We start from the raw sequence: 22,364 nt of genomic DNA on the forward strand, positions 1-22,364 counted from the left end.
GAGAGAGAGAGAGAGAGAGAGAGAGAGAGAGAGAGAGAGAGAGAGAGAGAGAGAGAGAGAGAGAGAGAGAGGGGGGGGGGAGAAGTAAAATAGTAAAAGCATTGAGACCCCATAGCTGTTTAGGCGTGTGGCGTATGTATGTTTACTATTTTTTCATGAACTACATCTCTCAACACCAAAAGTGTATGAACAGTCGCAAATCACATACCAACGGTCCAGACACTATGATCAGGCTGTCTGTTCAGGTGACAACACCTCCCAAAGAAATGAAAGAAAAAAAACGGATTTGCTGTCTTCATTTTATACAAAAGGAAGGGCAATAGACACTAAAGGTGGTAGTACACAGAGAGGGTGGTACAATCAGGCCTTACAGTGATCTTTATTTCATGGCCAACACATAGACTATGGGGATAGAATTCTGGATAAAGAAAAGGGTTATCATCAGACGTGTAGGCTGACTACTCTAACGTTATAATGTACAGGTACAGGTGCTTTCACAAGGATGATAATGTACAATATAAGGTCTTTTCTGCGCGCACAGGTGTATCATCGACCGCGACCTAGCTGTGACACAATTATGTTTCCATATCCCTCATCATAACTTTGTACATACTTTTCTATATGTTGGTAGAACACATTTGCATGATTACTGTCATATCTACGACCCATCTTGCTTGAGCTATCCAATAATGTTTTCATAATCCTTATCATAACTTTCTTTATACTTTTCTATATGTTGTTAGAACACCTTTTCACTGTTACTGTCATATAGTTGGACCTTTTTCTTCACTTTACAACCTGACATCATATTTACTTTTTATATACAAATACATTTCTCTAAGCTAACCACTAGAGCATCTTGAACAAGTGGCATGTCCTAATACTAATATTATGTATATTCACATAGATGTAGTTAAGATATACTTTCTATACACTGTAGTTTGATATACACAATAAGATAAAGTGCCACTATCAACACAAAAATATATCATTTACAATTCCATAACGTTGACTGGTATTTTCTAGTGCATCGTAGATTCATACAGAAAGTTCACAGATAGAAATATATACTGTGTTTCTTTTGACATACATATATTACATAGACCTACTCTCCTAAAAGTTACATTAGGAATGTTATTCCACCATCACATATTAGGTTTGCTACTTACACTATCACTAACACTAATACTAACAAACACACCAACACTTGGACAATAGGAGTTGCACGGTGCACAACTATGTATAACCAAAAAACTTTGATACAAAACATTGTATCAGGTTCTGCAGCCAATGAAATTATAACCACCACGTATTTCACAATAACAAAGAAAGTATGATAATACAGTAATTATTTTTTCAGTACCCACTGTGATATGTATACGCTTATGATAAGGGTGGGAACCTAAAAACAGAGCGAATGCCAAGACGGAATGTCTATCTCTATTTTGCCAGATATGTACATGGTAGTGTACATTAATGTTACGAGCTTGGAATGTTATGAGCCTGACTAAATCGCTAACCGTCCCCTAGAATGCGGGGAGCACTAGCCCTAGTCTCAGTCAGACTCCTTTGCATGCTGAATAATTAGTAGAAATCAGCCAAAAAAGGAGATATAATTGGTCAGGGGAGTTAGCCGACCAGAGAGGGTCAATTTGTCTGACAACTCTTCTGGCCAATTGCATCCCCTTTTTAGGCCGATTTCTACTATTTATTCAGCCTTCAAAGGAGTCTGGTGGAGACTAGATTAGCCCCTTGGCAGTGAGAGATTGTGTAGCATAAGCTAAAATATTTCCTACTTGGCACATAGGAAGTGAGTTCGTAAGGTTTACATAACGAGTATGCTGCAGGGTTCTTGGCAGAAGATCACACATTTGACTCCATTTTTGAGACAGTGCTGCCTTTCCTGACTAGTGCTGTAGGGCAGTTGGCAACAGATTACTCTCCAAGCAGATCTTTCGGTGGCCGCAAAAAACAGTATCAAATTGGCCACGCAGTATCCACTGGCCACCCTTCGGTGGCTAATGGACACTCCTCTGACCAATGGATACTGCCTTGCCACCATATGATCTGCTTGTAGCACGCTGCAGGGCAGTTGGCATAAGATCACAGAGTTGACTCCATTTCTGAGGCAGTGCTGGTTTTTCTGACTAGAGCCTCATGCTCCGAGCACTTGTCCTGGTCTTCAATCGGCGGGGAGGAAGCCTCGTCGCTGAAAAAGGTCGAATGGAGAGGTGAAATTGTGTGAGTTTGTTAATGCCATTCTGTATCGTATGTGATTTCATAATATTGTATAGTCTGTTAAACAGACTAATATATAATACAAAACAGGCAACCGTTTTCCATCAGTAACATTGCATTTTTGCCTCAAAGGTATCAGAATGCTATGGGATGGGTTTGATTCAACTTACTACACAGAAAGAATGATGAACAGAACAGAAGATCGACTTGAAAATCCATTTTTGATGCCATGAAATGGAAACTATAGGAATCCCCATAGGGCGTAAACTGTGCTCTGCTACCTGAAAACAGGCCGCCTCTGTAGAGCGATGTCCGGAACTCGCAGGCAGTCCTCCTTGACGGGGTGCAGCCTGCCGTTTGCCGGAGACCCGTTCCGGGGTAGGCTGCTCATACTGGGGCTGGGGGGAGTGCCGTTACGGATGGAGTTCACACTGGGACTGGGAGACAAACAAGAAGTTGTTAGTATGAAAGCTCATCTGTGTTGGTAGAATACATAGTTAAAGAGTTTGACTTGTTCCAACACAATAAGGAGTGTTATGGTGAGTTCTCCTTATTGTGTTGGAACAAGTCAAACTCTTTAACTAAGAAGTTGTTAGCCTTACCAGACTTCTTTGCAGGCTGACTAAAGAAATAATCGTTCTCGTCGCCGGCTAACTCTGGGTCTAGAGTGCTATTGGTCTGGCATCCATGCTACATAACAATACTGTTTAGAGTTTATATTTTTGATCCAACACAAAGAACGACAGGGGCCGACATCGTCTACCAGATACCTTCGAACCAGTGTTAACGTCACACTTCAAAGAAGTCACGTGACAAGCCTCACTGGGTCAGTCTACTGAGGAAGACCAGAGTGACTGGTCAAAAGCTCTAGGTGAGAGAACTTTTTTTTAATCAAAAGTCTTAACTCTAAATGCATATGTAACTACAAAATGTACCAACACAGATTAACTTTCCTGATTACATAACAATACTCCCGCAACCGGGAGTAACCAAGATAGCAGCGTTCTTTAATACCTATGACTATAGTCCATGCTTGTGACGGCCGTGAAGCTGAGAGGAGCCCTGCTCGCGTTGCCGCCTCTGGAGTTGATGTTCCTGGCCAGCTTCCAGCGTTCCCATCTCCTCTTGAACTCGGAACGGACCTGAACACAAGCGACAATTTCACAAGCGGTTGAGAAAGTACTCTCGAAACAGAGGCATGGGCTTTGGTGTATTATTTTTTTAGCGTGTTTTAGGCCTTCTTTTCCACCAAAAGACTATCAGTAGGAAAAAGAGAGTTTCCAGCGCTCCCATCTCCTCTTGAACTCTGCTCGGACCTGAACACAAGCGACAATTCCACACACTGGTGAGAACGTTCTCTCAAAATATAGCTTTGAGCTTTGGCTTGTATTTGGCGTGTTTTAGGATTTTTGTGCTAAAAAAGAGATACCAGTACGAAAAGAAAGCCCCGATGAAAGGCCCGAAAACACCCGAAACCTCTGCTTGGAGACATAAAATGTGAGAACGTGCTTAAAAACGAACCGGAATTTTTCTAGCATATTCAACGACAATTTTCGGGTCATCAGGTCAGTACACTAAACTACAAGACATAAAAGAGAACTTTTCGTGGGTCATCAGGTGAAAATCTGGGGGTCAGAGGTCAGGGATTCCCGCCGAACGTTCCTGTCACTCGGTTTGGAAGATGGCGCGAAGATTGTTCCAGAAAACTTCAAGTAAGTTCATTTGCCTTCATGCCAACGCTTGTAACCGGACAGTTTCTTGTTTTAGCGTTAGTATATCACTGCTTGGCTGTGGTGTTCAGCTATTGTTTCATATTTGAGGCTTTGAGAGTGATATTCGACCGAGAATCGTCAGAAAGATGGAGGGATCATCCGATGGGGGAGGGGGCAATTTGGAATGTGGCGGGAGATATGAATGGTGAATAGTTGAACAACTATCGTGGCCAGGTGTTCACATAGGTGATGTATATGTTGTACTACACAGTACTGAAAGTGTGAAAGTGCTGTAGACACCATATGTCACCGCCTTCACGGATTTTTTAATGATGAAAGGCCTAGAAATTTTCTGGAAAACTATTTGGTGACCCTTGACCTTTCCGCCCTGGTAATTTGATTGAGTGTCGCTGTATGATCACCATTCCTTCACACAAGAAGGAGGAGAACAACGCATTGTTTTTGCTCTGTTTCTTCATTTTATTCTCCGGCCAAAAACATAAGGTCAACGAACAGGACGAGACGGCTATCACCATGGTAACTGGTGCTGTAGCAGACACATTGTGGTGTTGGGTTACATTATGTAGTAGAACGGAGTTGGAGAGGCTGCTTATTATATATATATATATAGTATTTGACTTTGAGTAAGAATTGACCGTGCAGTAGTTGTTGGGTGTGGGTGACCAAGTGAACGTAAACATGCATTTATCTTGCAAATGTTACATTTTTAGTTGTAAGTTTGATGTGAAGTAGCAATCATTGAAAATGACTTACCTCTCCATTCAGGAAACAGTAGAGGATGGAGACGAAGAATCCCTGTGAGGAAACAAAAGATAGGTGAGTAACGTTAATGTCCTGATGCCATCAATAGAGTATCTTTAAATTTTGTATTACAGTGCTTCTTATGTTAATGTGCATTTTCCATGCATTATGTAATATACTATGTATATATCCTGTTTGTTTCAAGGTTGTACAGGTGCACCATAAAGCTGAAACTATGGCATGTGTTTTACCTCCATTGATGATTTTGTAACTGAAGTGACAACAAAAGCTTTTGTAAGTTATGCACTGCAATTGTTGTATTATTGCCCGTCCTTCTACACCCCCTTTCCTATGATTGGCACCATATCAGGCAATACCTACACAACTACCATACGCTCATTTTCATTTCTGCTAGAACGCTGTATAGTTTCCTAAGTAGTCTAAAAGAGCACTAATCACATGACCCCTGACCTCATGGACTGACTTATCTTTCGATTGGAATGACACAGACTATGATTATGCCTTATGATTTTGACTGTTTTGGTGGTCCTGTTTCCAATGATTGACTATTCTTTGTTATTATCTCTATGTTTAATCATTTGATTGTCTATGTCCTTTGTAACTTGTTCTGTTGGGCTACCTTGGAAATCAGTTGTCCTAAACTGAAGGTACAACCCAACCGTTTTTAAGATCAATCAATAAATAAAATAAATTGTTTTCTGTCCTTTGTCTATGTCCTTTGTAACTTGTTCTGTTGGGCTACCTTGGAAATCAGTTGTCTCAAACTGAAGGTACAACCCAACCGTTTTTAAGATCAATCAATCAATAAAATAAATTGTTTTCTGTCCTTTGTCTATGTCCTTTGTAACTTGTTCTGTTGGGCTACCTTGGAAATCAGTTGTCTCAAACTGAAGGTACAACCCAAACGTTCTTAAGATCAATCAATAAATAAAGTAAATTGTTTCTATTTAGTCATTATGTGAAGGGAAGATAATATCCATAGAATAACTTAAGTAGCACCTGGAATGAGTTGAAGAACAGTTCGAAGTAGAGCCTGATCTCCTGTGCCAGCCCCTTGGTGTCATCAGGCATGCCCACAAACACGATGTAGTGCACTCCGAACAGCGGGATCAGAACCATCGTGGATTTGGCTAGCTTCCTGCATAAGGAAAGAAGGTTAAAACGCCCTCCACTCACCATTCGGTGTATACTTTAGTGCCTATCGCGTTTTCTACATCCCTTGGGCCACACAATCGTGCAATCATAACAGCATGGGGTGTGTGTGGTAACGGTAGATTGTTCGTCTCAGCACAAGAGACGTGACATGCCACCGATCTTGTGCCCTTGGGAAAGGCACTTTCTACGACTTTCCTCACATAACTCAGGTGAAAAATGAGTATTGTATTGTCCCCTATGTTGGTACTAAAATAAGTTGGAAAAGCTTGAGTGTGTCGTCACCACGTCTTGTGATTACATGTTGGAATGATAAAAAAATCATTACATCTCGGCGGGAGGGATACTGATAGTGGTATATGTTGTGTGTTCACTTAATCGTGAGACCTAAGCAGACGAAGTGCCATGCACTGTTGGAAAATTCTTTGGCACGACCTAGAAATCCAGCAGAACGCAAAGTAAGATTTAGAGCTCATCTGTATCTGTGTCATACATGCTTAAAAATGGATTATTTCACTTTGATCCAAGACAAGTGACTGAGTAGTCATTCAATCATTTTGTCCATCGGCTTTTATCAGGAATTTAAGATCAGAGCGCGTGTCAGAAAAGTGGATCAAAGTCCTGATTACGGCGGATGAACATAACTGAAAATTCGATGAGTGATCTGTCACTTGTGTCGGATAAAAGTGAAACAGTCTCTTGTTCATTAAGCTTGCTTATATGGGATTTTTGGTCAAAGGACTTGATGAGCTAACGTTTATCACTTTTTTAAATCTATGTCAGCTCTCACTTAGCCTTAGCAGCTGGACTGCCTAGACAGAACGCTGTCAGAGTTTTGCGCTGAGGAAAGAATTAACTTCTCGTTTACGTTTGAATCTTTCTCTGTCCCTGATCTTAGTGATCTCCCTCGGAAGACTGTTCCAAAGTTTAACAGTTGTTGGTACAAAGGTTCTCATATGATTGTCGGTGTGAGAGACGGGGACCACCAGAGTATTTTCGTGATGGGATTTTGACTGGCGTGTCACCCACTTTAATGACAGTATTCGACACACTGCCCTACAATATGTGCAAAGCCTGGATGTTTCTCTGAAGGGTGGTCATGCCTAATCTTCAAGCAGATCTTAGGGTGGCAAAGCAGTATCCAATTCGCCAAGCAGTGGTTTGATGGGTAATGGACACTGCTTGGCTAATGGATACTGCCTTGCCACCGTGGAATCTGCTTGGCTATGGAGACTATCCCTGAACGGAGACTATGCCGGATTGAACATATACCGATACTTGGCATAATTTGTGGTGGAAGATGTCCTGCATTCTGTATCTTGTGACAACCAACTTAGTGCATGTAGTAAATGAGTGCATACGTATTACTGCGAGTACTATGATCGCCATTTGGCTTTTGTATTTGTTACGTGTAGTTTTTGGTACAAGTACGCAATTTAGCGCCTTGGCTATGTACTTAGGACTCCGAACAGCCAATAAAAATCTCTCCCTCTCTCTATCTCTCTCTCTATCTATATCTATCTATCTATTTATCTATCTATCTATCTATCTATCTATCTATCTATCTATCTATCTATCTATCTATCTATCTATCTATCTATCTATCTATCTATCTATCTATCTATCTATCTATCTATATATATACATAGATAGATAGATAGATAGGTAGATATATGAGAGTACTACAGAAGTTCTACTCACATCGGCATCTGCATTTGAACGCTGTTCCTCCGGCCTCTATTATAACGGTTGCCCCCTCCACTGAAACACAGAAAACAATCTAAGGCCACACCAATTTAATTTGTTGGTTCTCGGATTCGCCTCTTCGTTTTTTTCTGATTTGCAAAAAAAAAAAAAATTTTGATTCTGGTCCTGAATCAACTGAAAAATGCTCATGTTTGCCCCCCAACAGTTGAGGAAAGTCCTTTTCTTCCTAGTTGTTACAGTTTTCCCATCTATCATTGCAGTGGTTTGATTAAAAGTTCAAAATTCAATGTTTAAATTTTAACCCAGCCTTTTGTGTTGACTTCATGGCTCATTTTGTAGCATTTAAGCCTATAATAGGATGCCTAGACCTGTTTTTATTTATTTTTTTTTCGCCCTGTCGCTTCATATTTTTTCTGAAAAAATCCGAGAACCAACAAATTAAATTGGTGTGGCCTAAGTTAGATTTCCACAGAGGCTGTTAAGGGACCGTTGAGCTTGGATTTATCCCTCAATAGTCTTTCAGGCAACTGTTCCTGATCTGCAAGGCCATCCAATTACCTCTAAGTTATCTTTAAATGATCTCAATGACCAATTATTTCTTTCAAGTACCGCAGAAAATGGTCCCTTAAAGCTTACTAAATTTGAACGAGTTGTTCAGTGATCAGTTACAGCATTAGACATAATTCCTAACGGTGTCATTCTGACTTACCGGTCCTCGTAAAATGATGACTGAGCAATATAATGAGACATTTGTGCGAACTCTCTTCACAATTTGCAGACAATTTGCAAACGATTATGTAGACATATACCTTACCCATAATGGTGTCATTTTAGGTAAAACTATGACCAGTAATTGTACTCACAGGACTAACACAAAAGTACACATAACTCAATCCAAGCTTGTCTTTGCGAAGATCCATGGGAGATTTGTAATTGCTTACCCGTTCTGTTGAGGCTGTCTACGGAAGCAGCAAGCACAGCATTTGTTTCGGTTCCTGATAGGAAAAAGAGGACGTTGCATATATATTTGCACGTTATGTCATAAAAATCTGTAGTTTACATAAAGATGATAGCCTCTGATTACATAGGCTAGTATGTTAATTTTTTTATTATTTTAAAGGCTCATTTGAGGGTAAATGCATGCCAAAACCTTGAACGACGCGGACCGACGTTTTGTTGAGTTTTTGAACGTATTCAATAATAAAGACTAGAAAATGACTTACTGATTTGCCACGTCTGCCGGCTGACGCAGCTTCTTCATAAGTACACGAAGGATGTTCAGGAATAAAAGGAAGTTGACCTGGAAAAAAAAGAAAGTTTCAGTTCTATCGGGACCACAAATTATACAATGTTGCCAAATTGTTATATTTATCAATAAAAGATGTGTATGCGTCGTTAAGGTTTGTTCTTCTGCGATGTGTAAGTTTCAAATTGATAGCCGTATATATGTTTTGTTCAACAATTAAAACAATGGTTCCAAAATAACATTTATGAATACTAACCACGATGGAGAGCACGATTGGGGCCTTGTAGATCCACTTGTATACCGTGTCTGTGTCCCAACATCTGAAATAACAAGCAAGTACCTCCTTGAAACCTTACTGAGATGTATATGATGTATAATTCATCGGAAAGAACAGATATGTGCATCTCAGAAAGACATTGACCCACACATAAAACAAATCATGGCAAATCCAATCTGTATTGGTTCTCTATAATTTTACAGCGTACACCAAGAACATTTGCTTTAGAAACAAACGTTTATGGAAATCTGACGCCTCTTACTCCTTATGATTCCAGGTAAAGCAGTTTTCTCCTACCAGGACTACGTAGCTGTAAAAGATGAGGTCTGCATCGGAGGCTACAATCTACATGCACATACCCAGTGTCTTCCAGCGTCGCTCGTACCACCACCCAAGGGACCACAAACGTCAGAGGAAACACTGGAAAAACGGTAAGAAAAGGAGGTATGAGGAAACACTTATGTCTTGAAGGAAAAGACAAATTTACGTATAGTATTTGTACTTTGGTCATGTGTACATGTATGTTATAAATGTTATAGACTTATTGTACAACAATAAAGCTATTATATTATTTGTACTTTGCTATTATCATATTACTTGTACTTTGTTTATATGTACGTTATAATGATAATAAACTTATTGTACAACAATAAAGTTATTATCACTAACTCTATAGTGATAATAAATTTATTGTACAACAATAAAGTTATCATTAACTATAATGATAATAAATTTATTGTACAACAATAAAGTTATTATCATTAGTCTATAATGATAATAAATTAATTGTACACCAATAAAGTTATTATCATTAACTGTGATGTTAAAGATATATAGCATGCAATCTTCAATTACTTGACAGTTTGCTTTAACAATGCCTGGAAACTAAACCATAACAGTCTATAAGAGACTATTATGAGGCGAGAGTATATACTTGTACATTCATGTTTGTTATGTAATATATATCAGCATAAAGGCTTGCAGTCCCAAGCTGGTTCACGGTTTGCGGCTTTGCTCCCACTTTCAAGATGAGCCTTAGGCAGTTGTGCTAAATCTTTTACAATTAAGCGCTTTAGTGGGAGCCGTTACAGTCGCAAAAGGCTTTTCATGATTCGCACGGGACGAAAGTCCAGAGGCAGCGACGAGGCAACCCATCTGTCTTTAGAGGGAATTGACAAATTTTCGGTGAATAAAGCTTTAGTGTGCATCTGTTGGGTGAACACTGCGAATGGAGCTATCATAAGAAAGGTTTATGCTGATTGCCCCGCGCCTGTATTTGCCTACTCACCCCAGCCAATCGCGATGAATCCGTAGAAAAACTTCCTCTCAGAAAACACGGAGACGAAGATGAGGTTGTGGAGGTACAGTCCCTCCACCAGGATCCAGAAGTAGTTGGTGGCCATGAAGTACATGAAGCAGGTATACAGGAGTTTACAACCCACCTGTTTGATAGAAAGAATTATGTACGTGTCGAAGAGACACAGTTTGTGTTGAGGCTGTATATGTTTTATGAATGACGAAAGACACGTGTTTTTAAATTGCATCCTACCAATGTTTCTATACTTACTTTTATATCTTACTTATTCTATAAGTCTAATGTTGTGACTTGAATCTTTACAACATATTTATTCATCAATTTTATATTGATTAATGAATAACTCCCTTCTTTCTCCACTTTTTGAAGAAAAAAACTTTGTAGTAGTTTCAACTCATTGATCATGAGTAGTAGTAGTATAGATAGATAGATTCTCCAACACCCGTATGTAGTACATTCTCCCTTGCGGTTGAGAGTCTAAGGCACATAGAAGCTATACCTGGGAAGAAGTAGGTAGAACGATTTCTCTATGTCATTCGTCCTTTTACGTAATGATAGCCTTGGCAGATACACAAAATAACGCCAATCTAGTACCATTAATGGAGCATATATTTGTTGGGGGTTAGTGCCTGTGACACTTTGTCTAGCCATCGCATCTTACCGTGTTCCTTGGGGACTTGTTAGTGTCGTAAGAATAGAGAACGGCGTCTCTGAGCAGGATAAAGAAGGCCCGTAACATGTAGGACACAAACAGGTGCATGTGGACGTAGTTCCGCGTACAGTGGAGTCTTCTACATATAAACAATAAACAACAAAGCATATATAGAATGATTCAATACAATGGCCTATTTTACAGTAGTAATGATTGCAATGTTATTTACCATTATATTATTGATAGAAACAGGGACCAAGTACATTCTATATATTATAACTCATGTATGGTAGATATAGGAATGTATATCAAACAATGTCTAGACATAAGAAATTCCTCCAATATTGTAAAAGTTCATTCACATCCTATATCAGCCACAAACTCCTGTATTAGTTAGTTTAGTCCATAGTTAAGTTTATAGATAAGTTTTGCCATACTTTGTACCATGTACAACTGTTGTGCAATAAAGTTATTATTATTATATTATATAATGCTACGACTGGCATGTACCCACAAGTGTATACTAAGAGTATCTAAATGGTTTGTTTTTTAAATACATTCCACACTTACACATTGCCAATATACGTTTATGTTTCCTAAGGTGATGTACATGTAGCTTTGTACGCTACTAATTTCATTAATAAGTACTTACTTACTCGTTAAATAAGCGTGTTCGCAAAATTACTCATAGCATTCAAATTATTGGCTCTATTACGATAGATATAATTACTCGTAGCATTCAAATTATTGGCTCTATGATGATAGATATACCAAGAGTCCAAGACTAAAGTCGATCTTTGCCTACGCATGTTACGTTTATGCCTTTGCTTTAAGCTACTTACTTGAATCGTGCCAGTATGATGAAGGCTATGAACAGTGACACTAGGGAGATGGAGTAACCAACAGTGTAGATTTTTGTCACGTTGTCTATCACGTGTGGAGGAATGGCTGGTTCCGCCTTCTGAAAAATACAAAAGGTACTAGTACTAGGAAACAGATTTATTTATTTACACTTGCTTTCTCTAGCCAGGGTAGCCCACTCAGTGATTAAACAATGCTTTGCAGAACAACATGGCAAAACGCATAGCATGTACGCACAGGGTAAAACAAACATATCTACGCATCTACAAACTTTGAGGAGAAATTGATGATACCAATTACTAGTTCTTTCGTTGCTAAAGGGTAAACAGCTGTTTAGCTTAGGGAAATGAAACAAAACACTGGGAAGGGAAAGTATCATTTGCTATGGCTCAGACCCAAGTTGGTACAATGTAGGACTTGAAGTCACTTTTTATAGAACGGCTGTATTCAATTACAGCTTTACGAAGAACAGTTCAATGATATATTTATCTACCAGATACCTTTGACCCAGTGCTGACGTCATACTTCAACGACGCCCCAGTGTGGCTTGTCACGTGGGCCACGTGACAAGCCTCACTGGGTCAGTCTACTGAGGAAGACCAGAGTGACTGGTCGAAAGCTCTAGGTGAGAGAACTTTATAGTGTTGGATCTTAGGTTTTAACTTTAGACATGTAACTACCAACACTTGAAATGTCATGGTAAATGATGTCTTTTCTAGGTCCCTTGTGTCCTTACCGGTATTTCGGTGCATTCCGTGTGGTTTAGAAACGTCTTGTTGGTCAACGTGTTAATCTTCCATTCTCCCGATAGTTCACAATGTCTGTAGGCATGTCCTGAAACAAAAAGGTATAAACGTCTAAAATTGATCGTCTACAGATGTAGAATTAGACTAGAAAGGTAACATTTGCAAAGCAAGTGCATAATGTTTACCTTCGCACGTGGTCTGCTCTGTAAACTCTTACTAAAAACATTCATCTATGTGGTGAGAGGAGTCTAGATCCCTCCTGCTATAAAAATGCAACATGATGTAACCCAACACCAGTTACCATGGTGACAGACGTCAGGTTCTGGCCATTGACCATTTGTGTTTGGAACGGAAGAAGAGGAAACAGAGCAAAAACAATATGTTTTCCTTCGGTAAACATGATAAGGAAATAATGATTTCCATGATCTTCCTTTCTGTACATACATGTGAAAAGAGCAGTGATGCTTCAACGCAGTTATGACCATGTGGGTCTGCTATCTGTAATCAAATAGCGTGGCCTTATCAAAGAAACCAGGACACGTGTCTATAGGTCGTATGCATCATATGTAGGTTACATTGATGAGAGTTAGACATTCAGGTGAACGACGTTTCGAGTGACATCCACCGCTCTTCTTCTTCAGCGTTAGTTCATTAGTGACACTGAAGAAGAGTGGTGGCTGTCACTCGAAACGTCCGGAATTTATGTAATTGTAATTTATCCAGTAGTAAAGTTTGAATTTCCTATGAGCATATGTAGGTTATCTTGTTGAAGCCGTTCTATATTCCTTCAAATCGGCCTGCAGACCGCTTGTCATTGAGGTCACGGGCGAAGAGGTTAGTGTCAGACATTTTTGGACCATAGCATTATGCAGGGGACAGGACACTTACAGTAGGATTTGTAGTATTTTTCTACCAAACAACGTATTGTAGTTTATTTTGAATTATTTCATTACGCTCACTCGGTGGTTTATTCGGTAGTTATCGCACCTGACCAGGGATTATCTCACCATATACTAGTACCCCTCGACCTGGGGCATTAACTATTTTTTTATCAATCACATATCTATTACCTCGGCTTCTGAAGAACGCAGGGCATGGCGCGCCGACCCTCTCGCCCGCTGTCCCGTACGGCCAGCAGAAAGCTCCATCCCACTCCTGTATGCAGTACGTGCCTGGGAACAGAAATCATCTATAGTTAGACACTATGATAAGATACCAAACACTTGATGGGTTCAGCGTGCATATAGATAAGGATATGTAGAACATCCAAAGTATGGTCACCATCGTAGTAGCTGTAGTGCCGTAATAGCAGATAGACCCATCCCACTCCTGTATGCAGTACGTGCCTGGGAACAGAAATCATCTATAGTTAGACACTTTGATAAGATACCAAACACTTGATGGGTTCAGCGTGCACGTAGATATGGATATGTAGGACATCCAAAGTATGGTCACCATCATAGTAGCTGTAGTGCCGTAATAGCAGATAGACCCATCCCACTACTGTGTGCAGTAAGTGCCTGGGAACAGAAATCATCTATAGTTAGACACTTTGATAAGATACCAAACACTTGATGGGTTCAGCGTGCACGTAGATATGGATATGTAGGACATCCAAAGTATGGTCACCATCATAGTAGCTGTAGTGCCGTAATAGCAGATAGACCCATCCCACTACTGCGTGCAATACGTGCCTGGGAACAGAAATCATCTATAGTTAGACACTATGATAAGATACCAAACACTTGATGGGTTCAGCGTGTGAAGACGGTCCATAGTATAAGCCACCACCATACCAAAAAGCATACCTAACATTTATCACCACTTGGTGAATCACCAGTTTCGTGCTGTGTTGAGATGCCTATATTTGAGATGCTGTACTATATCTCTATCTCCCCCCTCTCTCCCTCTCCATCTCTCTCCCTCTTCCTCCCTCCCTCCCTCTCGCTCCCTCTCCCTCTCCATCTACCCCTCCCTCTCTCTCACCATCTCCCTCTCCCCCTCTCTCCCTCTCTCTCCCTCTCTCCCTTTCTCTCTCCCCTCTGTCTCTCTCTCTCCCCCTCTCTCTCTCTATATATATATTGCTAGTTTACAATGCCATTATCTACATTGTACGTCAGTACCATAAACTACTGATACCATGGTGGGTTAGGTTAGTGCTAACTATATGACCATTACTTAAATTGAGAAATAATCCGTACCGTTGTGTTGGGGTGGGGTGCTGGCTGCCATCTGTGCCCGGCATTGCCGCTCGGCCGCAATAATCTCATCATCGACTCCTGCGGCACCGCTTCCCTGTGATAAAGCGGCAAAGTTCAGAAGAAAGTCGCCAAATATGATCACTATTTGAAAAATCATGCCCGAAGGCTAATTGCTTTCACAGTCAAAGACACTATTCGGTAAAATACAATAAGACAGACAACTACTTATCTGAAAAAAACGTATACTTCTACTACTACGCTTGCTATTATGAGGTTTGACTTCTTCTTTGAAGGCAGTGGATAAGTGTGAAATGAGAAACATGATCAATAACATTAAGCTACCATTAAGGAACCATTATTGCCGTTAAGCTGCTATTTCTGACATTAAGCTGTACATGTAATGATTCTGTAAAGCGATTTATCAATTTCCTTGTGAACCAAATGCATCCACCATGGTTCTCACCAGGATTTTTTCACAGCGTAGGGGTCCGGTACAGAGGGCAAATTTCTTCGGCGCGAGTCGCGCATCGAGATTCAAAAAACATTACTGTAGCAGGGGGTCTAATATTCTCCCAATACAATTTTGTAATTCATAACCCCGAGACACTATTTCCTGCTTATTGGTGGCAAGATTTTGTTTTCCCTTAGCTTCATTCTTAAGTTATATTTTCATTTTTTTTAAAGATGAAGCTTCCCCCCCCCCCAAAAAAAAACACCCTTACGCTGGTTGAAAGAGAGTGTAGGGGGCTAAATCACAGCTTAGGGGGTCCATATCACAGTGTAGGGGGCAACTACGCTCAAACATCCTGGTGAGAAGTATGCATCTACGGTTTTCACCGCTATGGTATTTGTGGCGTTCGTTGTTTTTTGTACAGTATGAGTCACAGTTATTTGTTTAGAAATGTACTTCCTCAAAATTTCTTTTGCTATTGCTATTGAAAGGCCGGCCCAAACCTTTCAACTATTCAATAACCCGTGATAATCGCTTGGTACTTTGTTGATTGCGATTCAATCACTTGTTCACTTGTTAGAGCAATTGAGTTTGATTGCGATTCAAGTACCACTACATGCTGTACGTCAAGAGGTATGTTTACGTTCGCGGTTCGAACTTGACTTAATTAGTCTCCAAGCAGATTATACGGTGGCAAGGCAGTATTCTTTAGCTAGAGGAGTTTCTCTATCTACCTAATATAGTACCTAATATAGTATCTCTATCTAACAAGTCTACCCAGTAAGACTGTGCTAGGACGTTCTTGTTTTTACTTCAGCGCCCATATGAGAACCTTTGTACCAACAACTGTTAAACTTTGGAACAGTCTTCCAAGGGAGATCGCTAAGATCAGGGGCAAAGATTTAAACGTGAAGTTAATTCTCTCCTCTGGCCAATGGATATTGCCTAGCCATATGTTTTTCTTGGAAATTAGACCATGATGTTTCATTTGTTTTAAATATTTTGCCTAATTCTCTCTTCTAATTTGTAGTTAGCCGTGTAACCGTTTTCACCATCAGATTCATTTCTCAAAGATACCGTCTGACAGCGGGCATATGTCTGCTATGTGGACCATCAAGGAACCAGCAGAGGGATTCTATCTTCCGCTATTGTGGCTGGGATTTGATTACGAGCCCATTGGATTCGATTATGCTTGATAAAAAGCAAGGCGAGGGGAACGGAGTTCTGGCAACCGTGTTTGTTAGAAGCATGTGTGTACACCAAGGAGCATAGTCAGACAATGTACTGAATATTCTAATTTTGTAAAATGTGTTTTTGTAATCATAGTCTGATCTTGTTGCCAAGCATGTTTCGTTGCCAAGCTAGGCGAAGGAATCGAAGTTCTGGCAACCGTGTTTGTTAGAAGCATGTGTGTACACCAAGGAGCATAGTCAGACAATGTACTGAATATTCTAATTTTGAAAATGTGTTTTCGTAATCATAATCTGATCTTGTTGCCAAGCATGTTTCGTTGCCAAGCGAGGCGAAGGAACAAAGTTCTGGCAACCGTGTTTGTTAGAAGCATGTGTGTACACCAAGGAGCATAGTCAGACAATGTACCGAATATTCTAATTTTGAAAATGTGTTTTCGTAATCATAGTCTGATCTTGTTGCCAAGCATGTTTCGTTGCCAAGCAAGGTGAAGAAAACGAAGTTCTGGCAACCGTGTTTGTTAGAAGCATGTGTGTACACCAAGGAGCATAGTCAGACAACGGCCGAATATTCTAATTTTGAAAATGTGTTTTCGTAATCATAGTCTGATCTTGTTGCCAAGCATGTCTCTTTGGATCTTACATACACACCTATGAGTACCTACGGAGCTATATGAGTATAACTAGATCATACCAGTTTAAGTAGGTATCATTACTTATACAGCTTAGTCTTAAGAACTAAGTTTTTGATACCGTCGTAGAGGATGAACAGCTTATGTTTAGATTAATTGTAAAAACAAAAAAAAGTATATCAACGTTGATGAAGGTTAGACATCCGGGTAAAACAATACTCGTAGGAAATTCAAACTCTAGTACTTGATAAATTTCCTGACGTTTCGAGTGACATGCAACACTTTTCTTCAGTGTCACTAATGAACTAAGCTATTATATGCGTCAGTATCAGTTCCTATATGGTATTATCTTACCATAGGAACTACCTTATCTCCTTTACATATCAATGACTATATGAGTCCTTGTCATGTTCAATCGGTATGGCCAGATACGATTTCTGTTAGTTCATTAGTGACGCTAAATCAGAGTGGTGGATGTCACTCGAAACGTCCGGAAATTACCCCCGAATTTTTATCAAGTAGTAGATTTGAATTTCCTGTAAGTATATCAACAATGTTATTATATTACTATATACCTGTGGTTTGTTCCTATACTTTGTAATGCTGATTTAGAGAACTATGTATCATGGTTGTTTTGGATGTAATCAAGATACAATACAACTCCTGATTATCTCGACATCCTTTTATATTTGGCTGCTCGACTATGGATGAACAAGGATGCTGTGGATAGCTCTAGGACAGACATGGTCAACATTTCTGTTTACATATGAGATGGGTCGAGCTTAGGGTGTGTTTGTGTGTATGTGTGCGTTCTAGATCCGATGGTTAAAGACAGGTGGTCCGAAGGTACACGGATAGGTAACTCGATCTATTTTGAATAGAAACGGTCAACAGCTTTCGGGTCCACTTGTGCTGGTTGCTGCATGCACGGAATAGCACCAAAGCTAGCGCGCAAATGCCATGTCGTTGAGGGAGTTTTGTAGGTGGCGGACTGGAGCTATTGGTGGCCAGCGTAGCATGTAAACGGGAGCTGTTAGTCCAAACGGTTCTGTGTAAATGTGTGTAAAGACGTATATATCATCTTTGACATATACTACTGTGTGAAGGCCGGAGTTCCTATTTTTGCCAGCGAACGTTCCTCTTCTCTCTAAAATACACAAGGCGGCCGAAATAGTATCTTTAGATTTCTACAGAAGCCCTATGGTGCGCCCAAGCTTTGGCCTAAATATTCCAGTGTGTATATGTTGAGAATTATAAACAATGACACTATACGACGAACTAGCCTCCGTAGCAGGCTTATGGAACTGGGGGTTTGGTGGTCTTCGGCTGTTTTCTGATTAGCCCAGTTCTAAAAAACGGGGGTAATTCAACCAGGCCGGCTATGTTGTCTATATGCAATCAGAAAATAGCACATAAAAGATCCCAAAGACCATGAAGACCCCTAAAGTAACCCCCAGTTTTTGGAGGCTAACGACGAACCCAAGTTGTTGGTGGGTTGTTAGCGCCATGTGGCCCAGCCAGCCTGCGGATAATCCTATTGCACAGACCGACTGGGAAGACGTTTTTGTAGATACACCTGCGTTTGATCAATATTTGTCGAGAATCTTGTAAACTGGGTCAAGCAGACAGCAGACATCTTCTTCTCACAAACGCACATCCACCTGTGACAGACTAAATAACGTCTGACACAGATATTAGAAACCAGGTCATAACTATATATTTCAGGAAGTAGATATCACCGAGGTGTGAACGTCTCAAAACTCGAAAACAATCATCGGTCTAGTCAGCTGTTTTGAGGTCAGTTGAAATCTAGACCATTTATTTGCATCCCCGATCGGGTCATTGAGTTCTGTTGCTGTTCGCTTTAACTCAACTGTTCGGGTTGTTTAGATTTATAACTTTGCCTCGGGGGGTACATGTACATAGGGCTTCCTAACATTTGCCGTAAAGCTTGAAACTCTTAAAAGTTATGATGTGATCTCGCGTTATGACCCCGTACATTGAAAAGGTGTGAACGGATTCTTAAGCTTTGTTTGTTTATTTGTTGAGACTTGGCACATTTGTGGAATGATTGACATAACAGGTGACTATCGCCTTTTCAAAGTGTCAACTAGGAGACCAGGCTGTAAGGTTTGAGCCACTCACACTGGGAAGGAAGGGTCCCCGACTATTTTCTAACTGTGGTGGGTTCTCTAACGTGCTTAAGGTGCGGCCATTCTCAAACACTGGACCTCCAGCTTTACGTCCGATCCGAGAGGACGTCCCTAACCGAAGATAGGCACTCATTTTCAAAGGTGTTAAGTGCCTTTCCCAAAGGGGACAACACTGGGGCCTGTCAGGAATTCGAATACAGAACCCTCCGATTTTTTAGTCAACAACCTGAAGCACAAGAACATCTTGCCACGTTTCCTCTCCGTTCTTTCTAACTCTCACCCTCTATTTCTGCATTCCTTTTCTTCCAACCAAGTGTCTTACGTCTTCAAACACCATACGTATGTTTGATGCTTTTTTTTTCTTCTGCACTGTGCCACAATGGCCGCTGGCAGACAGACTACTACCGCTTTTGTTTACACAGCAGTTCGTTGCCGAACGACATGTACTGTCAGACATCTAAACCGGTTTTCCCCTCCACATGTCATGCTCCTATTCAAACAGCTCTATAGAAACCGTCAGGAACTGTCACTTATTAAGTAGAAACTTACCTTGGTGAGGAATAAGAGGCCTGCTGCGAGTAAGACCCAACCTGCCACACACTCTGCCTTTCCCATACTTCATCTGAGATTCCGTGCTGGCGAGTCCGCGTGAAAATGCATGAGTGAGCGCCTCAAAAGTACAATCCGTGGAAAACGCTTAATCCCAGGCGAAGCGCCGTCGGCTGGAAGGAAGGTCCCGCAAAGTGGAACAGCGTAACTCCTTCAGGTAATATGTTGTCGGAAATCTCTGCATGTAGCCCCAAACCGAGGAGGAAATGGCTTGCGCGCTGGCTCTCTGGTCAAACAACAACGCCTAGTTCAGTGTTGGTTAGAGTCCCGTATGTGTTCTTCTCGAATATCCAAGACAAAGAGAAGTCCATTCACGGCGAACGCGAGTGTAATCGAAGCCGCGGTTCGCACCAGACTGTGCCTGGGACCCACCAACGCGTCTGAGCTGAGGTTCGTCTGGCTGCGAGAGCGAGTAGCGCATTGCGCAGTGATCTTACTCTCACGCCAATGGCGAGACGATCCGACACCTGACGTCATTGATGGATCAGCGCTAGTTATGCATAGAATGTCGGAGATATACAACAACGTTTTAGGGGACGGTTTTAACCTACGACAATGTAGTGTGAACTTCATGTGCCTGCTCTCAATGGGAACATAAAAACTGAGCGCTATTCATTACATCAGTCAAGGGAAGGGGACACAAACATGCCTGGGTATTCGGGGTCATACTTCTTGTTTCCTTTGTTGGACGTGATGACAATAAACAAAAGATCACCACATGTGAGTGTGTTACACGTTTTCGTTGTCAGGAAGAGATGATGTAAATGTTTTCTGATGTAACACTTCTCTCTTAATGAGGAATCTCGGCAGCTGTTATTTTCCTGGGTCCAAAAATAGGTTGGAAAGTATGCCAGGAACTGGGCTTTTGCTTACAAATGAGATACGTAATGATATGAGATGCCCAAGGGCATAGAACTGCCATCTCGTTAAGCGAGTTTGAATCTTGGATTCGGGGACGGGGGTGATTTCATACTCAGCTGCACGAAACGGCAACAACACTTTAGAGAAGAAGTGATCTCTGACAACTTAATGATAACTTTCACGTAGTCTCTGCATGATACTTACATTCTGGATGGTATGGAGGTTGGCTTTCAGTTGGTTTCTCCTCTGTATATATACAATCGAGTTTGAATCTTGGATTCGGGGACGGGGGTGATTTCATACTCAGCTGCACGGAACTGCAACACTTTAGAAGAAGTGATCTCTGAAAACTTAATGATAACTTTCGTGTAGTCTCTGCATGATCATTACATGTTGGATTATATGGAGGTTGGTTTTCAGTTGGTTTCTCCCCTGCATATATACAAACGAGTTTGAATCTTGGATTCGGGGACGGGGGCGATTTCATAGTCAGCTGCACGGAACTGCAACAACACTTTAGAAGAAGTGATCTCTGACAACTTAATGATAACTTTCATGTAGTCTCTGTATGAAAATTACATGTTGGATTATATGGAGGTTGGTTTTCAGTTGGTTTCTCCCCTGCATATATACAAACGAGTTTGAATCTTGGATTCGGGGACGGGGGCGATTTCATAGTCAGCTGCACGGAACTGCAACAACACTTAAGAAGAAGTGATCTCTGACAACTTGATATCTTTCGTGTAGACTTTGCATGATCATTACAGGTTGGATAGTATGGAGGTTGGTTTTCAGTTGGTTTTCACTAGTCTCCACCAGACTTCTTTTGCGGGGTGAATAAATCGTAGAAATCGGCCTAAAAAGGGTATTAATTGGCCAGAGAAGATAGCCGGCCAGAGAAGCTCCATTGCCTTTTTAGGCCGATTTCTACGATTTATTCACCCCGCAAAAGAAGTCTGGTGGAGACTAGGTTTTCACCTCTCTCTACATATACAAAAGGTAGTACATATGCATGTACTAGTAATAAAGGCTGTCATAAGGAGTATCTTATTATTCCGCATGTAGCTTCCTGTTATCTAACGCAGACATTCAGTCGTCACAGTTATTTTGATCCTGCAGGTAGCATTCATTTAATTAGTTTTTCCTGATCTTGTTTTGGCCACACACGGAGCGAAGATAAAAACAGATCATTCCTTAATTAAGTTGCTGGTCTAGCAACATGCTAGAGTCGTGCAAGTCACTTCTAAAGTACATGTATATGTACAAAAACACAACTATATTATGATGTCCAATTTCAGAACTGAAAGACCGAGGAACTCTTTTCTCTATCAGGAAATATGTCTTCACAACAAGGACTTGCAATTAATTATCTTGACATGAATACAGACTGTCATTGAATGGACACTATGGAAATTTTAGAGTAACGTGATTGTTTGTATCAGATCTTTTATGTCTACTTCAATATTGATTTAAAGTTCTGTCAAAATCTTTTCGGTAAGTGTTTTTGTGTTAAGACAAGAAATGTTTTAAGGTAGGTTTTTTGTAAGTACGTTTTGTAAGTACCATTTTGTAACGAGG

General features: G+C 40.6%; 1 protein-coding gene across 1 annotated transcript; it reads right to left on the reverse strand.

Annotated features, from left to right (window-relative positions):
- Positions 1 to 1,478: 1,478 nt before the first annotated feature.
- On the reverse strand, positions 1,479 to 20,735 carry LOC109477973 (parathyroid hormone/parathyroid hormone-related peptide receptor-like). The gene is made up of 17 exons (XM_019779426.1): positions 19,866 to 20,735; positions 14,891 to 14,984; positions 13,760 to 13,861; positions 12,680 to 12,777; positions 11,925 to 12,043; positions 11,092 to 11,221; positions 10,404 to 10,557; positions 9,475 to 9,535; positions 9,095 to 9,158; positions 8,816 to 8,892; positions 8,534 to 8,587; positions 7,587 to 7,646; positions 5,733 to 5,871; positions 4,725 to 4,805; positions 3,253 to 3,380; positions 2,520 to 2,675; positions 1,479 to 2,209 (listed from the first exon to the last, which is right to left on the reverse strand). Exons 1-17 carry the CDS (start codon positions 19,929 to 19,931, stop codon positions 2,104 to 2,106), a joined length of 1,689 nt encoding a protein of 562 aa, XP_019634985.1. The 5' UTR covers positions 19,932 to 20,735; the 3' UTR covers positions 1,479 to 2,103.
- Between the last annotated feature and the right edge of the window lie 1,629 nt (positions 20,736 to 22,364).

Source organism: Branchiostoma belcheri, unplaced genomic scaffold (assembly GCF_001625305.1).
Source record: "Branchiostoma belcheri isolate BF01 breed outbred unplaced genomic scaffold, Haploidv18h27 scaffold42, whole genome shotgun sequence".
Taxonomy (NCBI): Eukaryota; Metazoa; Chordata; class Leptocardii; order Amphioxiformes; family Branchiostomatidae; genus Branchiostoma; species Branchiostoma belcheri.

Excerpts from the sequence above, each read along its gene's own strand:
- LOC109477973 (XM_019779426.1), bottom strand. The coding sequence starts at position 19,931 with ATGGGAAAGGCAGAGTGTGTGGCAGGTTGGGTCTTACTCGCAGCAGGC. Across the intron at positions 13,862-14,890 it reads CACCCCACCCCAACACAACG|GCACGTACTGCATACAGGAG; the intron begins GTACGGATTATT and ends TTCTGTTCCCAG. Across the intron at positions 9,159-9,474 it reads GCGACGCTGGAAGACACTGG|ATGTTGGGACACAGACACGG; the intron begins GTATGTGCATGT and ends TTGTTATTTCAG.